At 38.1% G+C, this 19,734-nt stretch overlaps 1 protein-coding gene across 1 annotated transcript; it reads right to left on the bottom strand.

The window, feature by feature from the left end:
• Nucleotides 1–670: 670 nt before the first annotated feature.
• Nucleotides 671–18,763, bottom strand: LOC306888072 (RAC-beta serine/threonine-protein kinase). Its single transcript, XM_079446200.1, has 14 exons — nt 18,385–18,763; nt 12,172–12,319; nt 11,881–12,009; nt 9,518–9,629; nt 8,993–9,140; nt 8,083–8,214; nt 7,919–7,984; nt 7,761–7,829; nt 7,536–7,658; nt 7,214–7,342; nt 4,498–4,712; nt 4,331–4,418; nt 3,938–4,040; nt 671–2,047 (listed from the first exon to the last, which is right to left on the bottom strand). The coding sequence occupies exons 2-14, from the start codon at nt 12,215–12,217 to the stop codon at nt 1,968–1,970; spliced, it is 1,440 nt and encodes a 479-aa protein (XP_079302326.1). The 5' UTR covers nt 12,218–12,319; nt 18,385–18,763; the 3' UTR covers nt 671–1,967.
• Nucleotides 18,764–19,734: the final 971 nt, after the last annotated feature.

The following is a 19,734-nucleotide window of genomic DNA, read 5'->3' as shown; positions in this document are numbered from 1 at the left end:
TGATTTGTCCTACAAGTAGGTATATACACACAAGAAAATGGGTGAAAGCACTACAGCAGGCCATTTTAGATCTTCACTCCTCATGTCTCCACTCAAAAGTTTCTTTTGAAAACTATAATTGAGCATCATTAATGGTGTGAACTAGAGTGTGCACGTGTTAGTCATGTCTGGAGCAATGTATTATTTAATGACACGGGCAAATGACGCCATCTGGTGGTCTCTCAGTCAAGGCAATAAGGGTTGTTTCCAAACCTAGTAAGTTGCCTATATCAGACAGCAAGTTTTGGGCTTGATGCACTTAAGACCTGTAGAAGCACTTCAGTTCGGCCCTGCTGTTGGTACCACTGAGGACCTTTGTGTATGAGCAAGTTTAAGGAGGAGGGATGGTAATATATCATGTTTAATCTCAACAAAGGAAGCTTTTCATTTTCCCTTGCAAATATATACTGTGACTACCTTATTACGCACCCACACATGCACAAGTGAACCTCACATTCACACAAATGGAAAAATGGACAAAAGAAACAAACAAAAAAAAACTTTACTATTGTAATATATATTTATATATATATATTTTATCAAGACAATTTAATTTCAGAGAGTGGGCGAATGAAGAAAAAATATGATCCAAATAAAATAAGGAATAAAACAAAATAGTTTGATGTTCCTTGCACATGAAGCATCTTTAAAAAGGCAAAAGAAGAAAACACCTCACACATCTAAGTGGTGCGTTCTGACAGCTTCTGTCTGGGGAAGCACACCTATGTTACACATCTGGAGATGAACTTGAACATTTTCTCTCAAACATCCTAACCATTTTTTTTTCTGACTACACTAATAAAAAAAAAGGCTGCGACAACAATGGCGTTGCACACAGGTACACATTTCCACTGTTTGCTACTTGAACCAGTCAGTCATGCTGATGCAGTAGCTCTTGCAGTTAAATAACAGGACATTCAAATCCTTTTTTTCATTATGGTTGTTTGTCTCTAAATTTTAACATCAATGCCTGCAAAATGTTCGAGAGAATGAAAGCAACATGATGGACAGTTTCTATGATACACTAACCTTGGAACACCAAGCCTCTGGGGCTGCAGATGAAAACTGGAAAAATGCCTCTCCAGAAAGCCAGTTTCAAGGTTCCTGGATGTGGAGGAAACCACAGCCTCTCTGTTAACAGAGCTGTCTTCCTCTCTCTCTCTTCCCTTTAAAGCACAAACATTTTCTATAGTGTGTGAGTCTCCAAACCCCTAACCCCCACCCCCGTTCAACTCCTTAACGTTATGCCCATGTACAAAATGGAAACACAAAAAGACACACAGTTGAAGATGTAGACTGAGAACACGCATCCGTCGACGCACGCACACGCACAGCATTCGGTTCGCTACCCAGGCAGAGAAACAGCACTATTCCTTTCTGTGTTACCCAATCGTCGGTCCTCCCACTGTAAAAACACTATTGGTAACAGCTAGTTCCAGAAAGAGCACTTGTACAATAGCAGAAATATGGCTTTAAAACTGTAACAATCAGTGGGAAATAAGTCCAAATTGATTTCTCTTGTCCCCACAAGATGATTTAGAGTGTGTTCGATATTTGTGTTTACAAGAGGCTTTAGTCCCGTAGTCCAGTGTTTTGAGTGTGAGCACGTGTCCTGAAACCAGCTGGTGCTGAGCTGTGTTTTCGATGGTACCTGATTGGTTGAGATTTATTCAGTGATTCATTGATGGATTGTGTTGCAGTGTGTAGTGTCAGGCTACGACCGGCTGGATGCAAGCCCAGTCGGAAACCACGACTGACCAAAGGATACCACCTGTTCAGGATCGTTCGCAGATGCCGTACTCCCGCCTAGAACCCGCTCCTCAGAAGGCTTGGGTTGCTGGTGCACGTGTCCTTGTATGAGTTTGTGTTTGTGTATGTGAGGGGCGTCCGGTCTGCTGGTAAGGGTGAGAGGGTGGGGAGGGGAGTGGTCACTCCCGCACACTGGCTGAGTAGGAGAACTGCGAGAAGTGTGTGCGTGTATCTGGGTCCTCTGCATCAAGACTGTCATCTGCAAGCAATGGAAAACCAAATCATCTCATTTAATTATTTATTCCTCTTAAATGAAGAGTTCACCCAAAAATGAAAATTCTGTCACATGGAGTATTGTAACAGTGTCCTTACTACCTTTCTGGGCCTTGAACATGTCAGTTGCATTGCTGTCTTGGGTCAGAAAGCTCTCAGATTTAATCAAAAATATCTTAATTTGTGTTCCGAAGATGAACGTTACGGGTTTTATGAGTAATTAATGACAGAGTATTAATTTTTGGGTGAACTATCCCTTTAACTCCTTAACTGGTGGGTGGTGATGGCGCAGTGGATAAGACACATGCCTTTGGTGTGAGAGACCCGGGTTCGAATCCACTGTGAGACACCAATGTGTCCCTGAGCAAGACACTTAACCCCCTAGTTGCTCCAGAGGCGTGTGACCTCTGACATATATAGCAATTGTAAGTCGCTTTGGATAAAAGCGTCAGCTAAATGAATAAATGTAAATGTGTAAATGTAAATGTTAACTGCCACCCCCCCTTTTTGAAAACAGACTTGAATGTGCACTATTTAAAGTTAAATTGTTATAATTCATGAATGCTTTTGAATACATACCTAAGGTTGGTCTCTTTTTAAAGAAGACAATCAGCAGATTATTGCAGAAATTAAATAATTTAAAAAAATTAAAGTAAAAAAAAAGTTTAAATTTACTGTAAATAACATGTACGGTACTATTATTATTATATATTATATAAAATAAATATTTTACAAAATATGTTTTAATCCAAATTTGGCATAAAATTAAAGCCATATGTCTAAAGTTGATATAAAAAAATTGAGGTTTTGTTTGCAATTTTGTTGAGGCGTTATACCACAAACAGCCACCGGGTGCCATTCAAACCCCATTGAATTTTTTTTATGCACTTTTCTTTCACAAATGTATCAATTTCTCTCTCGCTGTTACTCCTATCACAAAATCTTGAGACTCAGACCTTTCCGATGATATGTATTTTGTCAAGATTATAAAAAGTTTTGATTCTATAAGACTCCCACTAAGGTGGAGGAGCCTGCTAAAAGATTTTAAAGTACCATTTCTATGGTGACGCAATAACCGATTTCAAAACCGATTTCAGAGGATGAATTTTGAGATTTTAAGCTTTCAAATGATATATAATATATGATGATTACTAAAACGTGATAGGAAAAAAAGGAAACGAATATAATTTTTGTGTCAAAGGTCAGAGCTCCTGTTATGGTATAAATGTTTTGAAGTGCGCTCTTGTCATAAATTAAACTATTACTGCTCATTTTTAACAACAAACAGTGGTCAAATATCTATTTAGGAGTCTTGGACCTTCCCAACGATATATAGTTTGTCATTATTAGATAAGGATTTAATAGTAATGTATTGAAGTAAAGTTAGGTGTCCCGGGACGGTGACAGCTAAGGGGAAGTAGGTTTGGCCTTTATAATAGCCTAAATGTTGTTTATAATGAATGCCACTATAATCTTCATATTGCTTATGTTTGTACTTCATTTACAGATATTTTACATTCTGAAAGTAATATCATTTACCAAGTGAGATATACAGCAATGCAATTTCTTTTCTCAACAATGCATTTTTGATCCAGTGCAACTTAAGGCCTGTGTATACTTGACTTTCAACGTTCTGTTCCGTCTCGTGCACAGCCGCATCCGCACAGCTTTCAAAGTATACTCAACCGAGAAAATGGATGAGTTCGACACATGCACAGTACCACCTACTTGACTCGTTTTTGTGCAACTTATTTGAAACATTTTTGAGGGCTAAAATATTTGCTGTCATTTTCCACTTGTTAATTGTTTTCTCAGACACACAAAGAATCGTGACGTCACAAGCAGACAGGCAAGGAGGAAGAACTGAGGTACTCACATTGGTCAGGTGGCGTGACAGTAATGGTCTGTGCAGTGAACTCATCGTCAAAGTAGCGTGTGTCCGTCTCTGAGGTCACTTGCGGCTTGAAAGGTGGGATAAGCTGCAGAAAACAACAGGAGGGTGAGAGATCAGTCTGAGAAAAAGCTCTAGAGAACATTTGGTTTTCACACATCCCTCATTAACCACATGCAGAGATCAGCATAAATGACTGTTTACTGTTAAATGTCTAATGAAGTAAAAAACATGTTGAGTTTGGGGATATGTCTTCCAATCACACTGCAATCAATCACACTGACACAATATTGGAACATGAAAGTAAACAGTGTGCATTCTGTAATTTGTGTGAGGATTACAGCCAATGAATCAGTTCCCACTGCTTTAAACTCTTACCTTCTTTTGAAGGACATCTTGCCAGTTCATGGAACTGAAGAACTTGTGTGTCATCACTTCTTTGGCATCCTCAGGACCTCCTCCAAGCCTTAAAAACACCAAAGCACATTATTAAAACACACAAGATCCTCTTTCATAACAAAAGAGGAAACAGACACTCTTCTTACCTCTGTTTGGGGTCTTTCTTGAGCAGGCCAGCCAGCAAGGCCTTTGCCTCAGGCGAGAGGTTTCTGGGGAAGCGAATCTCCTCCATTAAAATGAGCTCAAACAGACGTTCATGGTCCTGGTTATAGAACGGCAGCCGACCACACATCATTTCATACATGACCACTCCCAGACCCCACCAATCCACTGCACGGCCATAATCGTTGTCTTCTAATACCTACAGAAAAGAACGAGGAGATGATGAAAAATGAAGTAGTCTGTTTAGAGATGGCAAAAAAAAAAAAAGAGAAAACAAGAAGCTTAAATAAGACATCCTTTAATTCTGGGAAGGTACATCAAGGATCATGCAGTGCTTAAAAACATCAAGAAACTGCTTTTGTAAACCATTTTACTTTGATAATGTAGCATAATCCTGAGTGACAACATTAAATGTGAGAAGAAAAAAAAAATTACCAGGTTCACCTTTTTGTGTACCATCACAATACGAGTAATTTTATTTCACAGTAACGAGATATATATATATATATATATATATATATATATATATATATATTTATGATTATTTTCTCTGGTATCTTTTCTGGTTTCTTTGGTTAACATGAATGACAGACAGCAGAAATTGTAGACTGCTGTCACTTTAAGAGCTACCCGGATACAATATACTATTACACGTTTTCTTTCTCAGCTGTTTGCTTTCACTTAAGCCATATCCACAGCCATATCACCCTGCAGCCCAAGACTGGTTCCCCACTGAAGCTAAGCAGGGTTGATTGGTCAGTACCTGGATGGGAGACCTCCTGGGAAAACTAGGTTGCTGTTGGAAGAGGTGTTAGTGAGGCCAGCAGGGGGTGCTCACCCTGTGGTCTGTGTGGGTCCTAACGCCCCGGTATAGTCACGGGGACACTATACTGTCAAAAAGCACCGTCTTTCGGATGAGAAGTTAAACCGAGGTCCTGACTCTGTGGTCATTAAAAATTCCATGGCACTTCTCGTAAAGTGTAGGGGTGTAATTCCCTCCACTGGCCCTTGTCAATCACGGCCTCCTAATAATCCCCATACACTTGATTAGCTCTATGACCCTCTCTCCTCTCCACCTGTAGCTGGTGTGTGGTGAGCGCACCACACACAAAGAATCGTGACATGTCACAAGCAGATCATTGTCCTGCGGCTGCAGTCGCATCATCCAAGTGGATGCTGCACACAGGTGGTGGTTGAGGAGAGACCCCCCCCCTCATGATTGTAAAACCACTTTGGGTGTACGGCTATACACAATAAAGCGCTATATAAATGCATCATTCATCATTCATTAAGACCTAAATTATTGTGTTTACGATTATACTAACAAAGACAGGAATTTTAACGAATACATGTGTATTTAACTGTTTAAGGCCTATAAAATGGCAAAAATAACTGTTCAATCCTCCCACGCTCTATAAGCACCGTCTTCACGTGCACACACCTCTCTGATGGCACTCAGAAACAGTCTCTCAGACGGCGTGTGCATATAGTGAAATGAGTTCTCTTTTGCTGCTGATTACTTTTCAACAGCTTAAAATTACTTGTTGCAATGCATAAAATCACATGCAAACTACACATTTTTGTGACCAAGTTGTACAGCAATGTCACGTGAGCGTGTAACCACGATAGAGATGATAGTCGAAAATCTCTACCAGTTGACAAATTTCTACTGGTTAATTGTGTCTACCGGTATATCGCCCACCCCTACCCCACGTATCCCAATGGTAAAACCTTATTTGAAATTGTTAGAAATGTTATTAGTCCTGTCAAAATTAGCACGTTAATGCAGGCGATTATTTTTTTCTCCTCCATATATTTTTCAGTTTAACGAATTAAAAATATTTAACGCAATTAACACAGTGGGGAGCTAGGGTTGGCCACCTCACACACAACTGCTGTTTCTGCCCCTTTTTTCTGGACAAGAAGTGCATTTATTCAGTTGCTGAACATCTTTATGACCACATCAAACGGGAGACGTTTCAGACAGGCACTCCAACTTCACTTCAGCACCAGGCGCGACTCAAATGAGTGCGGAAACATTACTGTGCTCGTAGCTCCTGCTCTTCAATTGCATGCACAAAGCCGCCGGCACGCGCTGTACCCTGTATCATTTCATATCAAAGCGCGAATGAAACTGCGTGCATGCAATGTCGTGGCCAGTTAAGTCATGAAGTTACCAAAAAGGCAATTAAAGCTGCCTTAAAACTGTGCATGCATGTAATATATTATATATGAGTCACATTTAAGAACATGTCTCTGAAATGGTTTTCAAAACTGTCCTGGAGCTTCACTGTCTCCCTCATCTAACACACCCGATTACACACCACCACTGAGAACTGAAGTGTGTCAGAAAGTTAAAGAGATTTGAGAGAAAATACTATGCATGTCAGATCTGCATCATGTTCAGCAGTGGCAGCTCTTAAAGAAAATATTTTCTTAAACCTTCATCTAGTACTTCCTGACATGTATTGTGTAATATTGCGAAGATGCTTTTAGCTTCTGCTCTCCTTTCAATGTGGTTCAAAACAAACAACAAGACGGTTTCCTGCTTTAAAACACTGTGGATTCCATTATAATAGGTCAGAAAATGAGCAAATCAGAGCTGGGCCTGATTCACAGCATTTTTCTACTTTTTAATCTATCAAACTATGATCCAAAAATCGACTGAAAAAACAAGTTCATGGAGTGAGTTCGCAGTACCTCAGGAGCAAGGTACTCTGGGGTCCCACAGAATGTCTTCATGGTGGCCTCATTAGTAATGCCCTCTTTACACAGGCCAAAGTCTGTGATTTTAATGTGACCATCTTTATCCAGCATTAGATTCTCCAGCTGAGGAGGGAAACGCAATAGAAAGAGAATTAGGAAATAGCGTTTTGTCATTTGTGGTAAAAAAGGAACACAGACTTCATGTCTTTCTGGTGTATGACACAATTTTCAAAAAACAATTCTCACAATAAAAAAATATATATATATTTTTACAATAATTACATATAAAACATTAAACACTGAGAACACAGAGAACCTTTAGGTCCCTGTAGACGACATCTTTAGAGTGCAGATATTCCAATGCTGAAACAATTTCAGCCCCATAGAAGCGAGCTCTATCCTCCGTAAACACACGCTCTCGAGACAAGTGGAAGAACAGCTGGAAACACATAAAAAGGAGACAAAACAGAATTTTAAAAGAGACAGAATGGTGTAGGCTTTTCTAGTTTGTTTTTGTACGGAGCGACAGGATGTGACAAACCTCTCCTCCGTTTGCGTATTCCATTACAAAACACAATCGATCTCGTGTCTGGAAGGCGTATTTTAGTGTCTGTAGAGAGATTGAAAACAATGTGAATGAACAAATCTAGAACCAAGATAATTGTGCAATAATAAAAAACCCGATGGAAATGAATGTACCGTAAGGAAGGGGTGCCGTGTGTTCTGCAACACTCTGCTTTCTGTGATTGTGTGTGCAACCTCGTCCTGAAATAGACAAAAAAATAAAAAAAACACAACCGTGTCATGAATCTCAAACAAATAATTCAGGAGCATTTTAAAGTTCTGATTCATGTGCTGCCCACCTTAGCAATGATGACCTCTTTGCGGAGGATCTTCATGGCATAGTACATGCCAGTAGCTTTTTCCCTCACTAGAATCACCTTTCCAAAAGTGCCTTTACCCAGCAGCTTTAAGTAGTCAAAGTCACTCATTGTCTAAGGAAAAAATAATAATAATGAGTCAAAGTTTTCCGTATAAAAAACAGATCTGCTTAGTCAGTAAATCTCAATATTTAAAAAAAGGCTTTTATAAATAAACCTACAACTTAAAATTTCATATTTATTTTATTAATAGAAAGAGACAAAACACATTTTAGTCACACAAACATTAACAACAAACTGGCTGTCACATACCTGCGAACTCACAATTTAACTGTTTTGTACAATATCACCTACAGTTATGACAAGTAATGGATAAATGTACAGTCAGCCTGTCAGTATCTCAAAATAAACCACAACAGGGTGACCGGGACTCCAAAACAGAGTGGAGGAGTCTCATATAATGCTGAAGGGTATTATTTTGACATGCTGATTCTGAATGATCTTGTTTATTACATGCCTACTTAAAGGAACAGTACACCCAAAAATGAAATTCTGCTGAAAATCCTCTCATCCTCAGGGCATCCCAGATGCAGACGGATTTGTTTCTTTATCAGAATAGATTTGGAGAAATGTATCATTACGTCTCCTCCTCACCAATGGATCCTCAGCAGTAAATGTGTGCCATCAGAATGAGAGTCTAATCAGCTGATAAAATTTTTCAGAGAAGATATGAAGACAGAGAGTGCAAGGTGATACAAGAGACATGAAATTAAAAGCTGTGTAGGAAACTGTTCCTTGGGACAATAGACAACTGGGGTAGTTTCTTATAGAGAAGTGAAGCATGTTATCCAAACATCCAGATCGTGGCTATACTTGAAGTTAAGGTACTTACCACTTTGGTGCGGGACTTTGCAATGGCAGCTTCCATTCCCTCCAGGCTGTTGTCTCCAGGGGAGCCAAAGTTGATGTCCATTGGCTCCTCCTCTTCCCGGGACTTGAGCCCATTGGCCACAGCCTGGATTGCACGTATCCACTCCTCTCTGCATTGACATCAAGATGAAATCATATTAGTAATTAATTAAATCCAAGAAAAACATTAAATTATACAGCAAGTTACAGTTCCTCTTGTTATTTTCTATGATCTTACGCTGATCACGTTCTGAAGAATTGGGCTTTTTAGTCATATAATGACCTAAACACAAGTCCCGTTTCCACTGAAATGTTTTTCAACTCCTTTACGCTTCAATTTAAAAAACAGGCAATGAGTAATAACCTGTTTTGGTTGGCAAAAATCTGGCTAATACAACTAAATCTGCTTTTCCAGTAAATACCATTCAGCATCTGCTTCTTAAACTCTCTCTTCCACTCATTTATTCATAACGAGGACACTGATTCCAGTAGAACTTCATCTCCTCACCTTTCAGCAGTGCTATCCACATGGAAGGTCCGCTCAATAACAGTGGTCCACTGCAAGCAGCGGATGACAAACGTGTTTGGCCGAGGTCGTTCAGTCTTCATCAGCTGACACTCTGTGAAGGATAGTAAAGTTCTGAAAATTTGTATTTTGGATTTAAATGTATTGAATATACATTTCTTAATCTTATATATTAAAAGTCAACTGCTATTTAATGTTCATTAGATGGCTTCTTGCTTTCTTAAGGTCATTGCACACGGAGTCCGAAATTTTCGCACATTAAAAAATAAATACGACCTCACGTTATGTCAATCACGTTTACACACTGCCTCCTAAATGTTCGTCCGTCATAAAAAATTTCGGGTCGGGTTCGATTTTTTGCGTTTTTCGCATCCATAGCAAGCATTTTGAGAGGTGTTTTGACAGCCACCGTACAAGCGAACGCCAAATTCCAGAATGGCACTGTAAAGATCCTTGCACACGGTGTTCACAGAAAATAGTGGTCTTCTTTTTAATATGTGGCTCTAGTATCGCTAGCAAAGCATCAAACTGACCCACTAACATCCTGAAGTAAACTTTGAATCGCCCGTGATAATCCCGCTGCTCGTCCTCTCTATATCTCAGGATTGGATGGACCCAATATTTGATTTCTTTTTCCTTTTTTTAAGAAGCGAGAAGACAACAAAATCATCCTCAATGCTTGTAGATTTCTTTCAGTAGGCTACTGTTTTGCAAATTTTTTCGCAACGGATTAATTCAAACGCATCGGACTCAGTGTGTAAGGTTTCTGTGTGTGACAAATTTTTAGGATCACGAATACGAAAAAACGCATACAAAAATTTCAGACTCAGTGTGCAATAACCTTAAATTGGCCATTCTTAATTGGATTAGTATTATCTGGGACCATGTGCGATTTTGAAATTACCCCCAACACACACATCTGAATTTCGATAAGCGAAGCCTGTGGTTTTACTCAAAATTACTGACTTATCTCCAGGATACCCGGATGTCAAGGCTTTGAGAGTCCCATTCTATGGTCCAATTACATGGATTTAAAAGAAAAGAAACTAATATAGTTTTGTGCCCCGTGTCATTTACATTTCACCAGGTTAAAATAATATCTCAAGCTTTATGCTTGATTTATTTGTAACACATTAAACCTTTTCCGCTTTCTCTTTCTGCAAATTGTATGGTGAAGCGATATGACAGCACCCAAAATACTATCAAACACTCCAACGCAGCTCCATTCTTTGCGAAAGATGTATAAAAAGGCGCACAGGAAACAAAAACCTTGAAAAATTATATACGACCCGCCAAATGCTGGCCAAATCACAGAGATGCCGATTCGCACGGGACTACTATTATCACAGGACCTCGGTGTTCCAGAAATATGGTAGGTCATTTGCGAATTACAAATTACAGACATGGCCGATTCCCACGGGATTAAGATCACAGAGAACCTCCGCAATTATTACAAATGACTGGAGGTCACCAGGTAATACTAATCCCATGCGAATAGGGCTTTAAACACTACAAATATTCCAATGGTCAGAAAAAAGTTTTTGCTATAATTTACCACTACAACTTTAGGTGCTTAGATGGGAAAAGTGGTCCTTAAACTCTCAAAAAGAGCAAAAACAATGAAAAACTCAATGTTGGCAAATATGAATCAATGTATAAAAATAAACAAAAAAAACCCTGTTGATATTGTCCACTTTTCTATTTGGGGCAATTACCTTGATCATGCATTGCTTACCTTAAGCCTGGAATACACTACGCGATTTTTGCTCCGATTTCCCACCGATTTTACAGTCTGAACAAGTTGACGCTAGTTGAGGAAAGTCAGAGCTAGTCTGCAAATTACAGCTGATAGATTCCACAGAAAATCGCGTAGTGTATAATGGTCACAGACTTTTTTAACTTCAGACTTTGATTCTATCCAGTTGGAGGATATCAAACGTTTGATATTTTCAGCCGATTTTAGAACGCATATGTTTTCATTTGTCATGCATCTCCTAGCAACAGGGCGCACGTTTCTGCGTGAGCTTGTTGTGATCGGAACAACTTTAAAGTCTGGTAGTGTATGATCTTCAGTCATGTAGTGTATTATGCCCAGTTTTCCTTTGTCACTATTTACAAAGTCAGTAAGTGTATGATGCCTAATGTTTTAAAAATCTGTTCAGATTTTAAAAGTCGTATAGTGTATTCCAGCCTTAAGTTTCTGTAAATGATAATTGGTAAGAAATTAAATAACCCATAGCTCAAAAAGGGAACTATCTAAACTATACTATCTAAAGGGAACCCATATGTTAGAATACTAAACACAATCTGGTGTGTGTGGAGAGAGGCCGTAAAGTGTGAAAGACCTGCAACAGAGAAGTTATTGAGAGGGGGCTGATTGTGGTCTGATGTCTCTGGCTTCTCCTTGTAGCCAATGAAAGAGCCGTCACTCTTTAGGATGAAATATCGGGGCCTCCAAGTCTTAATGTATTCACCTGCAGACAGGAGGAGGAAGAGATACAAGGAAGTAGATGGCAGGGGGAAGAAAGCAGGGAAAAAACAAAAAGGCAGAGACAAGGAAGAAAACAACTCAGTGTTTACAATCCAAAAATATGATATGGCCTGTTACAAAGAATGAGCGAGTAAGCAATTCTCACCTCTCTTATGGAGCCAGCCCTCTCTGACGATGCTGACCTCGTTCATGCTGGGTTAGGGGTGTGTGGGGCGTAGGGCAGGGAGGTTGGGGAAGGGGGAGCGTCGAGTCTCGGGTCAGGCAGACGTTCAGTACCACAGAGCCAGACTCACCTGGGATCATGCAAATAAACCAAGGTTAACCACAATAAAGTATAACACAGGAAGCACCACAAACTAAGGAGTTTTACATTTCTGTTGCTCATTTTTAGCAGTGTTTATGAACAAAACAAGAACAATGCCAACATTAGACCCTCACTGGCATTCAATGTATGGCAAAAAGAGGAATTTTTCATAATATTTTTTAGTATTCCACAGACTAAAGGAAAAAAAAAAAAGGTTTGGAACAGAGGGTGAATAAATGACAAAATATTCATATTCGGGTAAATGAGTTCTTTAATAGAAACATTGTGCATGTGAATTTATTATTATCATTACTGCATCCAATATCTGAACACAACAACTGAAAGATTTTGCACAAATGGTCACCTGACTAAAGCTGCAGGAATGCCACCTGTTTAGAAATGTTTGTAATGTAAACTTGACATAAATTCAGCATTCAGCACTCTGCAACAGATAAGCCTCAATTTCACATTTAACAGATGAAGGACAGCTGAAATTCATGTTATCATCTTACTGAATAAAACAGAGTCCCATGCATGATCCAATATTGAGCTCTAACTGGGGGCAGGAGGAAAGCAATGAATGAACAGATCATGACAAAGAGGTGAGAGCAAGATGTGCTGTGGAAAATTGCAGCGGTATGATACACTGCATGAATGAATCCAAAGTGCCGAGTCATTATTCACAAACAAGTATCTTTATATGTGGGATAAAAGTGCTGATGAAGGATCAGGGTCTTGATCCGGGTGGATGCTGATGCATATAATCCATGTTCATTTTTTTTGTCTTGGACATCTTTGAGATGATGTTATCTATGTGCAGTCTGTGAGTGGACCACAACTTTTATTATAAAATGGCTTATGTGAACAATGCAAATATTAATCTAATGTCTGTCGTGAGAGTCGGAAAGCACAACCAGTCCAAAAAGACAAGACAGATACATCACATTATCTTTTAAAGATGCCTCATTCTTTGATTAATAATTTATTGTGTCCATACTGAAATCAAAATATAATTTTTTCGATAAAATTAGACTCATTACGAGTTTAATATAATTACATGTATTACCTTTATGATGATTATGAATATGTTTATGGTGTATTTGTTCTAAATCCATTTACCTCAATTGATTTGCATGTGATTAGACTGACATCAGTTACAAAAAGGAACAAATACAACTTTTCTTCTCTATGTTCCTGTGGAACTTATTTTGAATTTACAAACATGTTTAATTAATGCATTGTGCTTAGATAAATAAAGTGTGTGCAAAAAGTTAAATCACCAAAATAACCATGAATCCTGCATTCCCAGTCCTTATTTGCATGGCTTTTACTGTGATAATATACATATAATGTAAATGCTGGGGGGTTTAAAATCACAACACGTGTGAAGAGAATAACACACACTTAATGAACATGGGACAAGGGTGAGCCTCTTTTACAGAAAAGTGTGTTTAAACCATTTTTGACAGGAAATGAGAGAGCACTGTTCTTTCACCATGGAGATGCCAATTATACTGCAGTAAAGCCAGTCTGAGCCACAGGTGAATGTGCCACTTTGTCGGGCGAACAAGACAAGACACCTGCTGTTTTCAAAAGCAACATTAGAAAGCACAAGCTTTGCAGTAAAAAAACAACAACAATGCTTGATAACTAGGGGATAGAATTGTTCATCCACCTGAAGAAAATATGAGCATAGTTTGCACATGTATCAGCTGATGTTGTGGGTGGTTGCCAAGACATTTATGGGAATTTCTTAAGGCATTGCAATTCATTATAAATATAATATTAATATAAAATGATATATTCATAACTTAAATTATTTAAAGGACTAGTTAAAAAATAATTAAAAAATAAAAAGTAGAATTTCTATACTTCTCTGTGTTGACCTGATCATCACTCTTTTGTGTTAAACAATCTACTAAATATAGATAACTTCATTTTAATGAAAAATTTAAAAATGTATAATCAATCTATGACAAAAATACTATTATAACTAGGTTAGTGGATAATTCAGCAGCAAAAGATACTCTAGAAAAATCATGGGTGCACAATCATTTTATAAAACCTAGTGAAACATTTTTATTTATAAATAAAAGTGAATAAGTGCAGGACTAAATCTGGTAAAATGGTACACATTGATCTTTGTATTGTTGTAAAATACATTCATGAAAAAACAAGCAAATACATTTATAAATAAATATATAGTATAAAATACATTTCTTTTAAATCTATATATTTATTTATAAATGTATTTGCTTGTTTTTTCATGAATGTATTTTACAACAATACAAAGATCAATGTGACTGATTTAATGAAGTGTGCCTTAGTTTAATGAAGGCAGCAACATATGATAGATAGGACAGAACAAGAAATACTAATAATCTTTCATTGCGCAAAAGTATTATAATACGAAAGGCTCCAATACAGAGCGGCACAAAGCGCTTATGCGCAGCCTTCCGAGTCCGCACAGAAATGCTCAAAGTACAAAGGGAAGAGATATTGATGCGTGTGCCTTAGTTTATTGATCCTTTTCTTGTAACAGTTTTAAACCTCAGTTACTGTTTGAGTTTGACTGTAGTAAACGCGACACGCAGTTTGAACGCTGAATGGAGGATGACAGACAGCCGCAGCAGAGAGAAGAGTTTACCTGAACTTGCATTTAACGACTTAAATATTCATCTGTACCTCAGATTAAACTATGGAACAGCTTCAGAACACATGAAATATAGTGTACGAAAACTTTATGGTGCTTTTTGTGCCTTTCGTGGGGCTCAACAATAACACAGAATAGTATACGCACAATATCGGATTTGGATCAGTCTCTTCTGACCGATACCTGATCCGCAGAAAATGATTGTATCGGAGCCGATACCGATCCTAAGTATCAGATCGATGCATCCCTAATATTTGCATATTGTATTGTATGAATAGGTGAAACTAAGTAAAGCCGGCGAGAAACAGCTGAGGCTCTGTCAATGTTTCTTTTCCTCAGGAGAGTTAATGAGGCTGCCTGTGGGAAAGAAAGCGCACGAGATGAAACCACTACAATCTGTAACAGCCAAACATTTTGACTATATTTATTAGATGCATAATTGTATGTGTTTAAATTTTAAAGTAAAATAAATTACAATATTTATTAATGTTATATCGTAATCTTTCATGACATTGCAGGGCGTTCCAAATGAGCGATTATTGTCAGCAAAGTCCAGGCATCCCGTGTTTAGTGAAAGTGACGTGACATAGGGCCAAGTATGGTGACCCATACTCGGAATTCGTGCTCTGCATTTAACCCATCCAAAGTGCGCACACACAGTGAACACACACCTGGAGCAGTGGGCAGCCACCGGAGCTGATCGCGGCCGCTCTAGTCAAGGCTTGTGTTTACACCAGCCGCACATTGGGGCAGGTTTTAGAAGCATCCAAGATGCGGCTCTCTGCGCCGCTTCATTAAAGGTAGGCACCTAGTCTATTTTTGACGGATGCCGCGGCCAAGCAACACATCTCAAACACAAAATAAAAAATCTAAAAATACACCCTGCGCAAAACTAGCACAATTGTAAATACTAGTCATTTTAAAAATGCCTTGTATTGGTAGCCTACCGTTTTAAAAATGCTTAAAATGCTTTGTTGACTTTCCAGTAGGAGAACAAATGCCAGTTTATCCTCCTGTCACAAGCACTGTAATTTCGTGAGAAAAACATGGAAATAATTTTTGGTTTCATCTTGCAACGATTACATTTTCCACACATATTTTTATGAAAATCGATATAGTTATTTTCAGGATTAAAAATCACATTTTTTTATCATCTGAAACGTGCTGCAATTTCCAAGGCGACTTATTTAAAACAATCAGGTCAAGCGCAAAGCACGCACATTTGGATTGGCGATGAATGAGAAAGGCAAGTGAATTTGTATTGCACATTTTCCAGCAACCACACCGCTAGTTTCAGTTTTGCTTTAAATATTTAGGCTGGGCGTTTATAATAAATGTTTATAGTGAATGCCACTAATTTGTTTGTTTTTTTACTTCAGTGCTTTTTCTGTTCTTAACACTGTTAAATTTACAGGATTTTTTGTGGAGTGAAGGGAATATAAATACATGTTTCTAATATTTGTTAAAATACAGACATTTATTTTTACATAATTTATGAATGAAATGATCAAATGTTTCTTATACATCAATTGACTTGTACACCAATGCAACTTATCTGTGTCATAAAGTGCTCATAAAAAATAAAGCAGAGATGATACAAGAATAGAACTGTCATAAATGTACAAGTGTATACACAGTACAGTAGTGAGTGTCAATTTAATAAAAAATAAAATCAAAGCTTAATTTCTTTCTTCATTCACCCCTGGTGTAAAATATTAAAGATGAAAAGAGTTATTGTCAGTGCCAAAATGAATTTATTTTTCTTACTGCATTGAACATTTGTAAATTGTTTTAAGGATAAATCTTACAAAATTGTTACATTTAAGCTTAAAAGAAAAAAGAAACAAGTGGCAAGAAAAATAAATTTTGCATATTGTATAAACATATATTCTAAAGAAAAAATATATTCTAAAGGGAAAAAAAAACTTCTTAGCCTAATAAGAAAATTTCAGTTCATCACAGAATATTGAAACTTTTTTTTTTTGTGACCAGAAAATGTTTTAAGATTTTTGTTTGTTCATTTTTTTGTAGAGTGGCCCAAGTCCAAAAAGCCCTGTTTCAACTTCTGGCGCCTTGATATGGCTCTGGTCTTTTCTTTAATGTTAATCTGTGGGATTTTCAGCTCATTTTCTATCTCTGATCTCTTAATAAATATTAACACACCTCTCCTTAACAAGGAACACGATTTGAAGTAGCATCTTTCAAATATGTAGTACAAACAGTGCTGGACAAAATGCATGTCATTGTTACACATTCAGTGTTAAGTGTTTGTTTAAATCACTAAACCTATACAATAGAAAGAGATTCTTGCTTTTGCAAACTGCACAAAAAAAGCTGTTTGTTTTTTTGGTTGTTGTGAGTATACGATCAGTCTGTGCCAGAGGAGTTTCCTGGCATAGCAGCGCCTCTGGCACAGATCTGGCATGTTGTCCTATCACCATGGGCACAACACTGGATTATCCCTGCAAAATAAAATCCCCACCTTGTGATGCCCCTGCTAGTCCATTACACAACTGCTTAACACATGCACTGACATTAAAAACACACTGACCGTCCGTCTCTATTGCTGGCATATATACATGCATCTAGTGTGCATGTATCAGTCGGTCAGTGGTCTGCCTGTTCCTCTTTTTCAACAACTCTCTTGCACACACACGCACTTTGAAGTCCAGAGTAGAAAGACAAACAAGAGCAGTGGACCACTTCAACAAACTAATGATTACACACTTTCTGTACAGAGCAAAATAATTCCAGACAGATGTCCTGAATCTGACCCCTCTCAACCTCAATAACCTTCAGGCCTTATGCACAAACCTGACAGATGCATTATTTCATACATGTCAAATATCTGACTACTTTTACCTTAAATAAAGTTTCCATATTTTAAACATGCCTACAGAACTGCATTGAACTCCACGTGGAAGACCATGGCAACTCTATTAATAAAACCAAAGGCGAAGTGGCATCAGTTTGATCGATCATACAGCATCCCACATCTATCATGCATCTGTACAGCCTGATCGATAATATACTCTCATTTTCACTAAATCTGCTGTGCTTTTTTAAGATCTCCGTCAAGAAACAATGATGCACTTCCAATAGATCAGCCAGCAAGGACCCCTCGAAAGCGGCAAATGGGTTTAAATTAATCTATAAGCGTGTTTGTATTTAATAAACTGCTTTGTAAAGAAACACGGAGTGACAAACATGTGTTACGACGGGAGATGCGGTTTATCTGTACGGTAAAGCTGAGAAACGCATATTAATAAACAGATATTTCTGGGAATGTATCCCAAAGCGTAACAAAACATAACATTTAAGAGCAATTTAAATATAGAGACTCGCGCTAGGCTAAACATCACGCTAGCCATCAATCATCGATGCACGTTTTAGTCCCTTACCTCCACTTTTATTCTCCTGCGAGGTGTTGGTTAACTGAAATGTAAAAATCCTCAAAAGCCCATGTAAGTGGAGTGAAACAAGGGTGTTTAGAGACGTGAAATATATGTTTATTCCTCTCTCGAGCTGCTGTGTATTGAGCTCTGCCAATGACCACTCAGCTGCCCCAAAAATAACAACACCCAACCGGCCGAATATCCTCACAAACCACCCCTCAGTGGCCCGAAACTCGAACCCGGTCGCCCAAACTCATCCCACAACGCTTATTTGACGCGTTTAAGGGTTTTGGAAAGCTCGTCCTGTAGGTCTGTGAGCGGTGGTATCGCGGATAGGCCTCCGTCTAGCTTCTCAACTGGAGCACAAACAGGAAATGACCTCAGCGCACGCTCGGCGCGACGTCACGAAATTTAAAAAGGTCCGTTTTTTGCTGTTCGTGTGATAGCGAGGTTATGATTTTATAATAAAATCATAAATTTCCGGATGTTTCGTCGGTTGCTTTTTCAATATTGTAACACTTACATTTACTGTATTTAAGCTCCCTCTACTGGTTATCAGTTCCTCTGCTGTTTATTTTAAAGGCCTGCTGTTAAAAGAGAATATTTCTATACAACAATTTGAGCATGTATTGTGGTTATTTTTATAAATAGAATAATCATCAAAAAAGGTACTACCTGCTATTTTTGAATTGCATTGTGTCAATTATGTGTGCGCGAGCGCGTGTCTGTGTGTACAGGTGCATCTAAAAAAATAGAATATCGTGAAAAAAGTTTCTTTTAAGAATCTTAAGAGGAAACACCCACATTTCTAAGGATTTTCTTTTTGTTTTACTTATTTCAAAACGTGAAACTTTCATATATTCTAGATTCATAACATGTGAAGTAAAACATTTCCAAAAGTTTTTTTATTTTAATTTTGATGATTAGAGCTTACAGCTGATGAAAGTCAAAAATCAGTATCTCAAAATATTAGAATATTTACATTTTAGTTTCAATTAATGACCATCCCTAAAGTATAAATTCCAGGTATCTCTTGTTCTTTGAAACCACAATAATGGAGAAGACTGCTGACTTGGCAATGATCTAGAAGACATTGATGCCCTCCATAAAGAGGGTATGTCACAGAGGGTCATTACTGAAAGGTGTGGCTGTTTACAGAGTGCTGTATCAAAGTATATTAAATGCAAAGTTGACTGGAAGGAAGAATTTGGGTAGGAAAAGGTGCACAAGCAACAGGGATGACCACAAGCTTGAGAATACTGTCAAGCAAAGCTGATTCAAACACTTGGGAGAGCTTCACAAGGACTGTATGTACGCGCGTGTGTGTAAGGACAGAACAGAACAGAATAGAATAGA

Source organism: Barbus barbus (genome assembly GCF_936440315.1).
Source record: "Barbus barbus genome assembly, chromosome: 22".
In the NCBI taxonomy this organism is placed as follows: Eukaryota; Metazoa; Chordata; class Actinopteri; order Cypriniformes; family Cyprinidae; genus Barbus; species Barbus barbus.
The sequence above is the reverse complement of the archived record's forward strand: the minus strand, read 5'-3'. Positions and strand labels throughout refer to the sequence as shown.

What these genes read in the sequence shown, in the direction of transcription:
- LOC306888072 (XM_079446200.1), bottom strand. Translation starts at nt 12,217, where the DNA reads ATGAACGAGGTCAGCATCGTCAGAGAGGGCTGGCTCCATAAGAGAG. An exon ending in AAGAGGTCATCATTGCTAAG is followed by an intron (nt 7,985 to 8,082) that starts GTGGGCAGCACA and finishes TGTCTATTTCAG; the next exon opens with GACGAGGTTGCACACACAAT. An exon ending in CAGAGTACCTTGCTCCTGAG is followed by an intron (nt 4,713 to 7,213) that starts GTACTGCGAACT and finishes TCTTTTCTGTAG; the next exon opens with GTATTAGAAGACAACGATTA.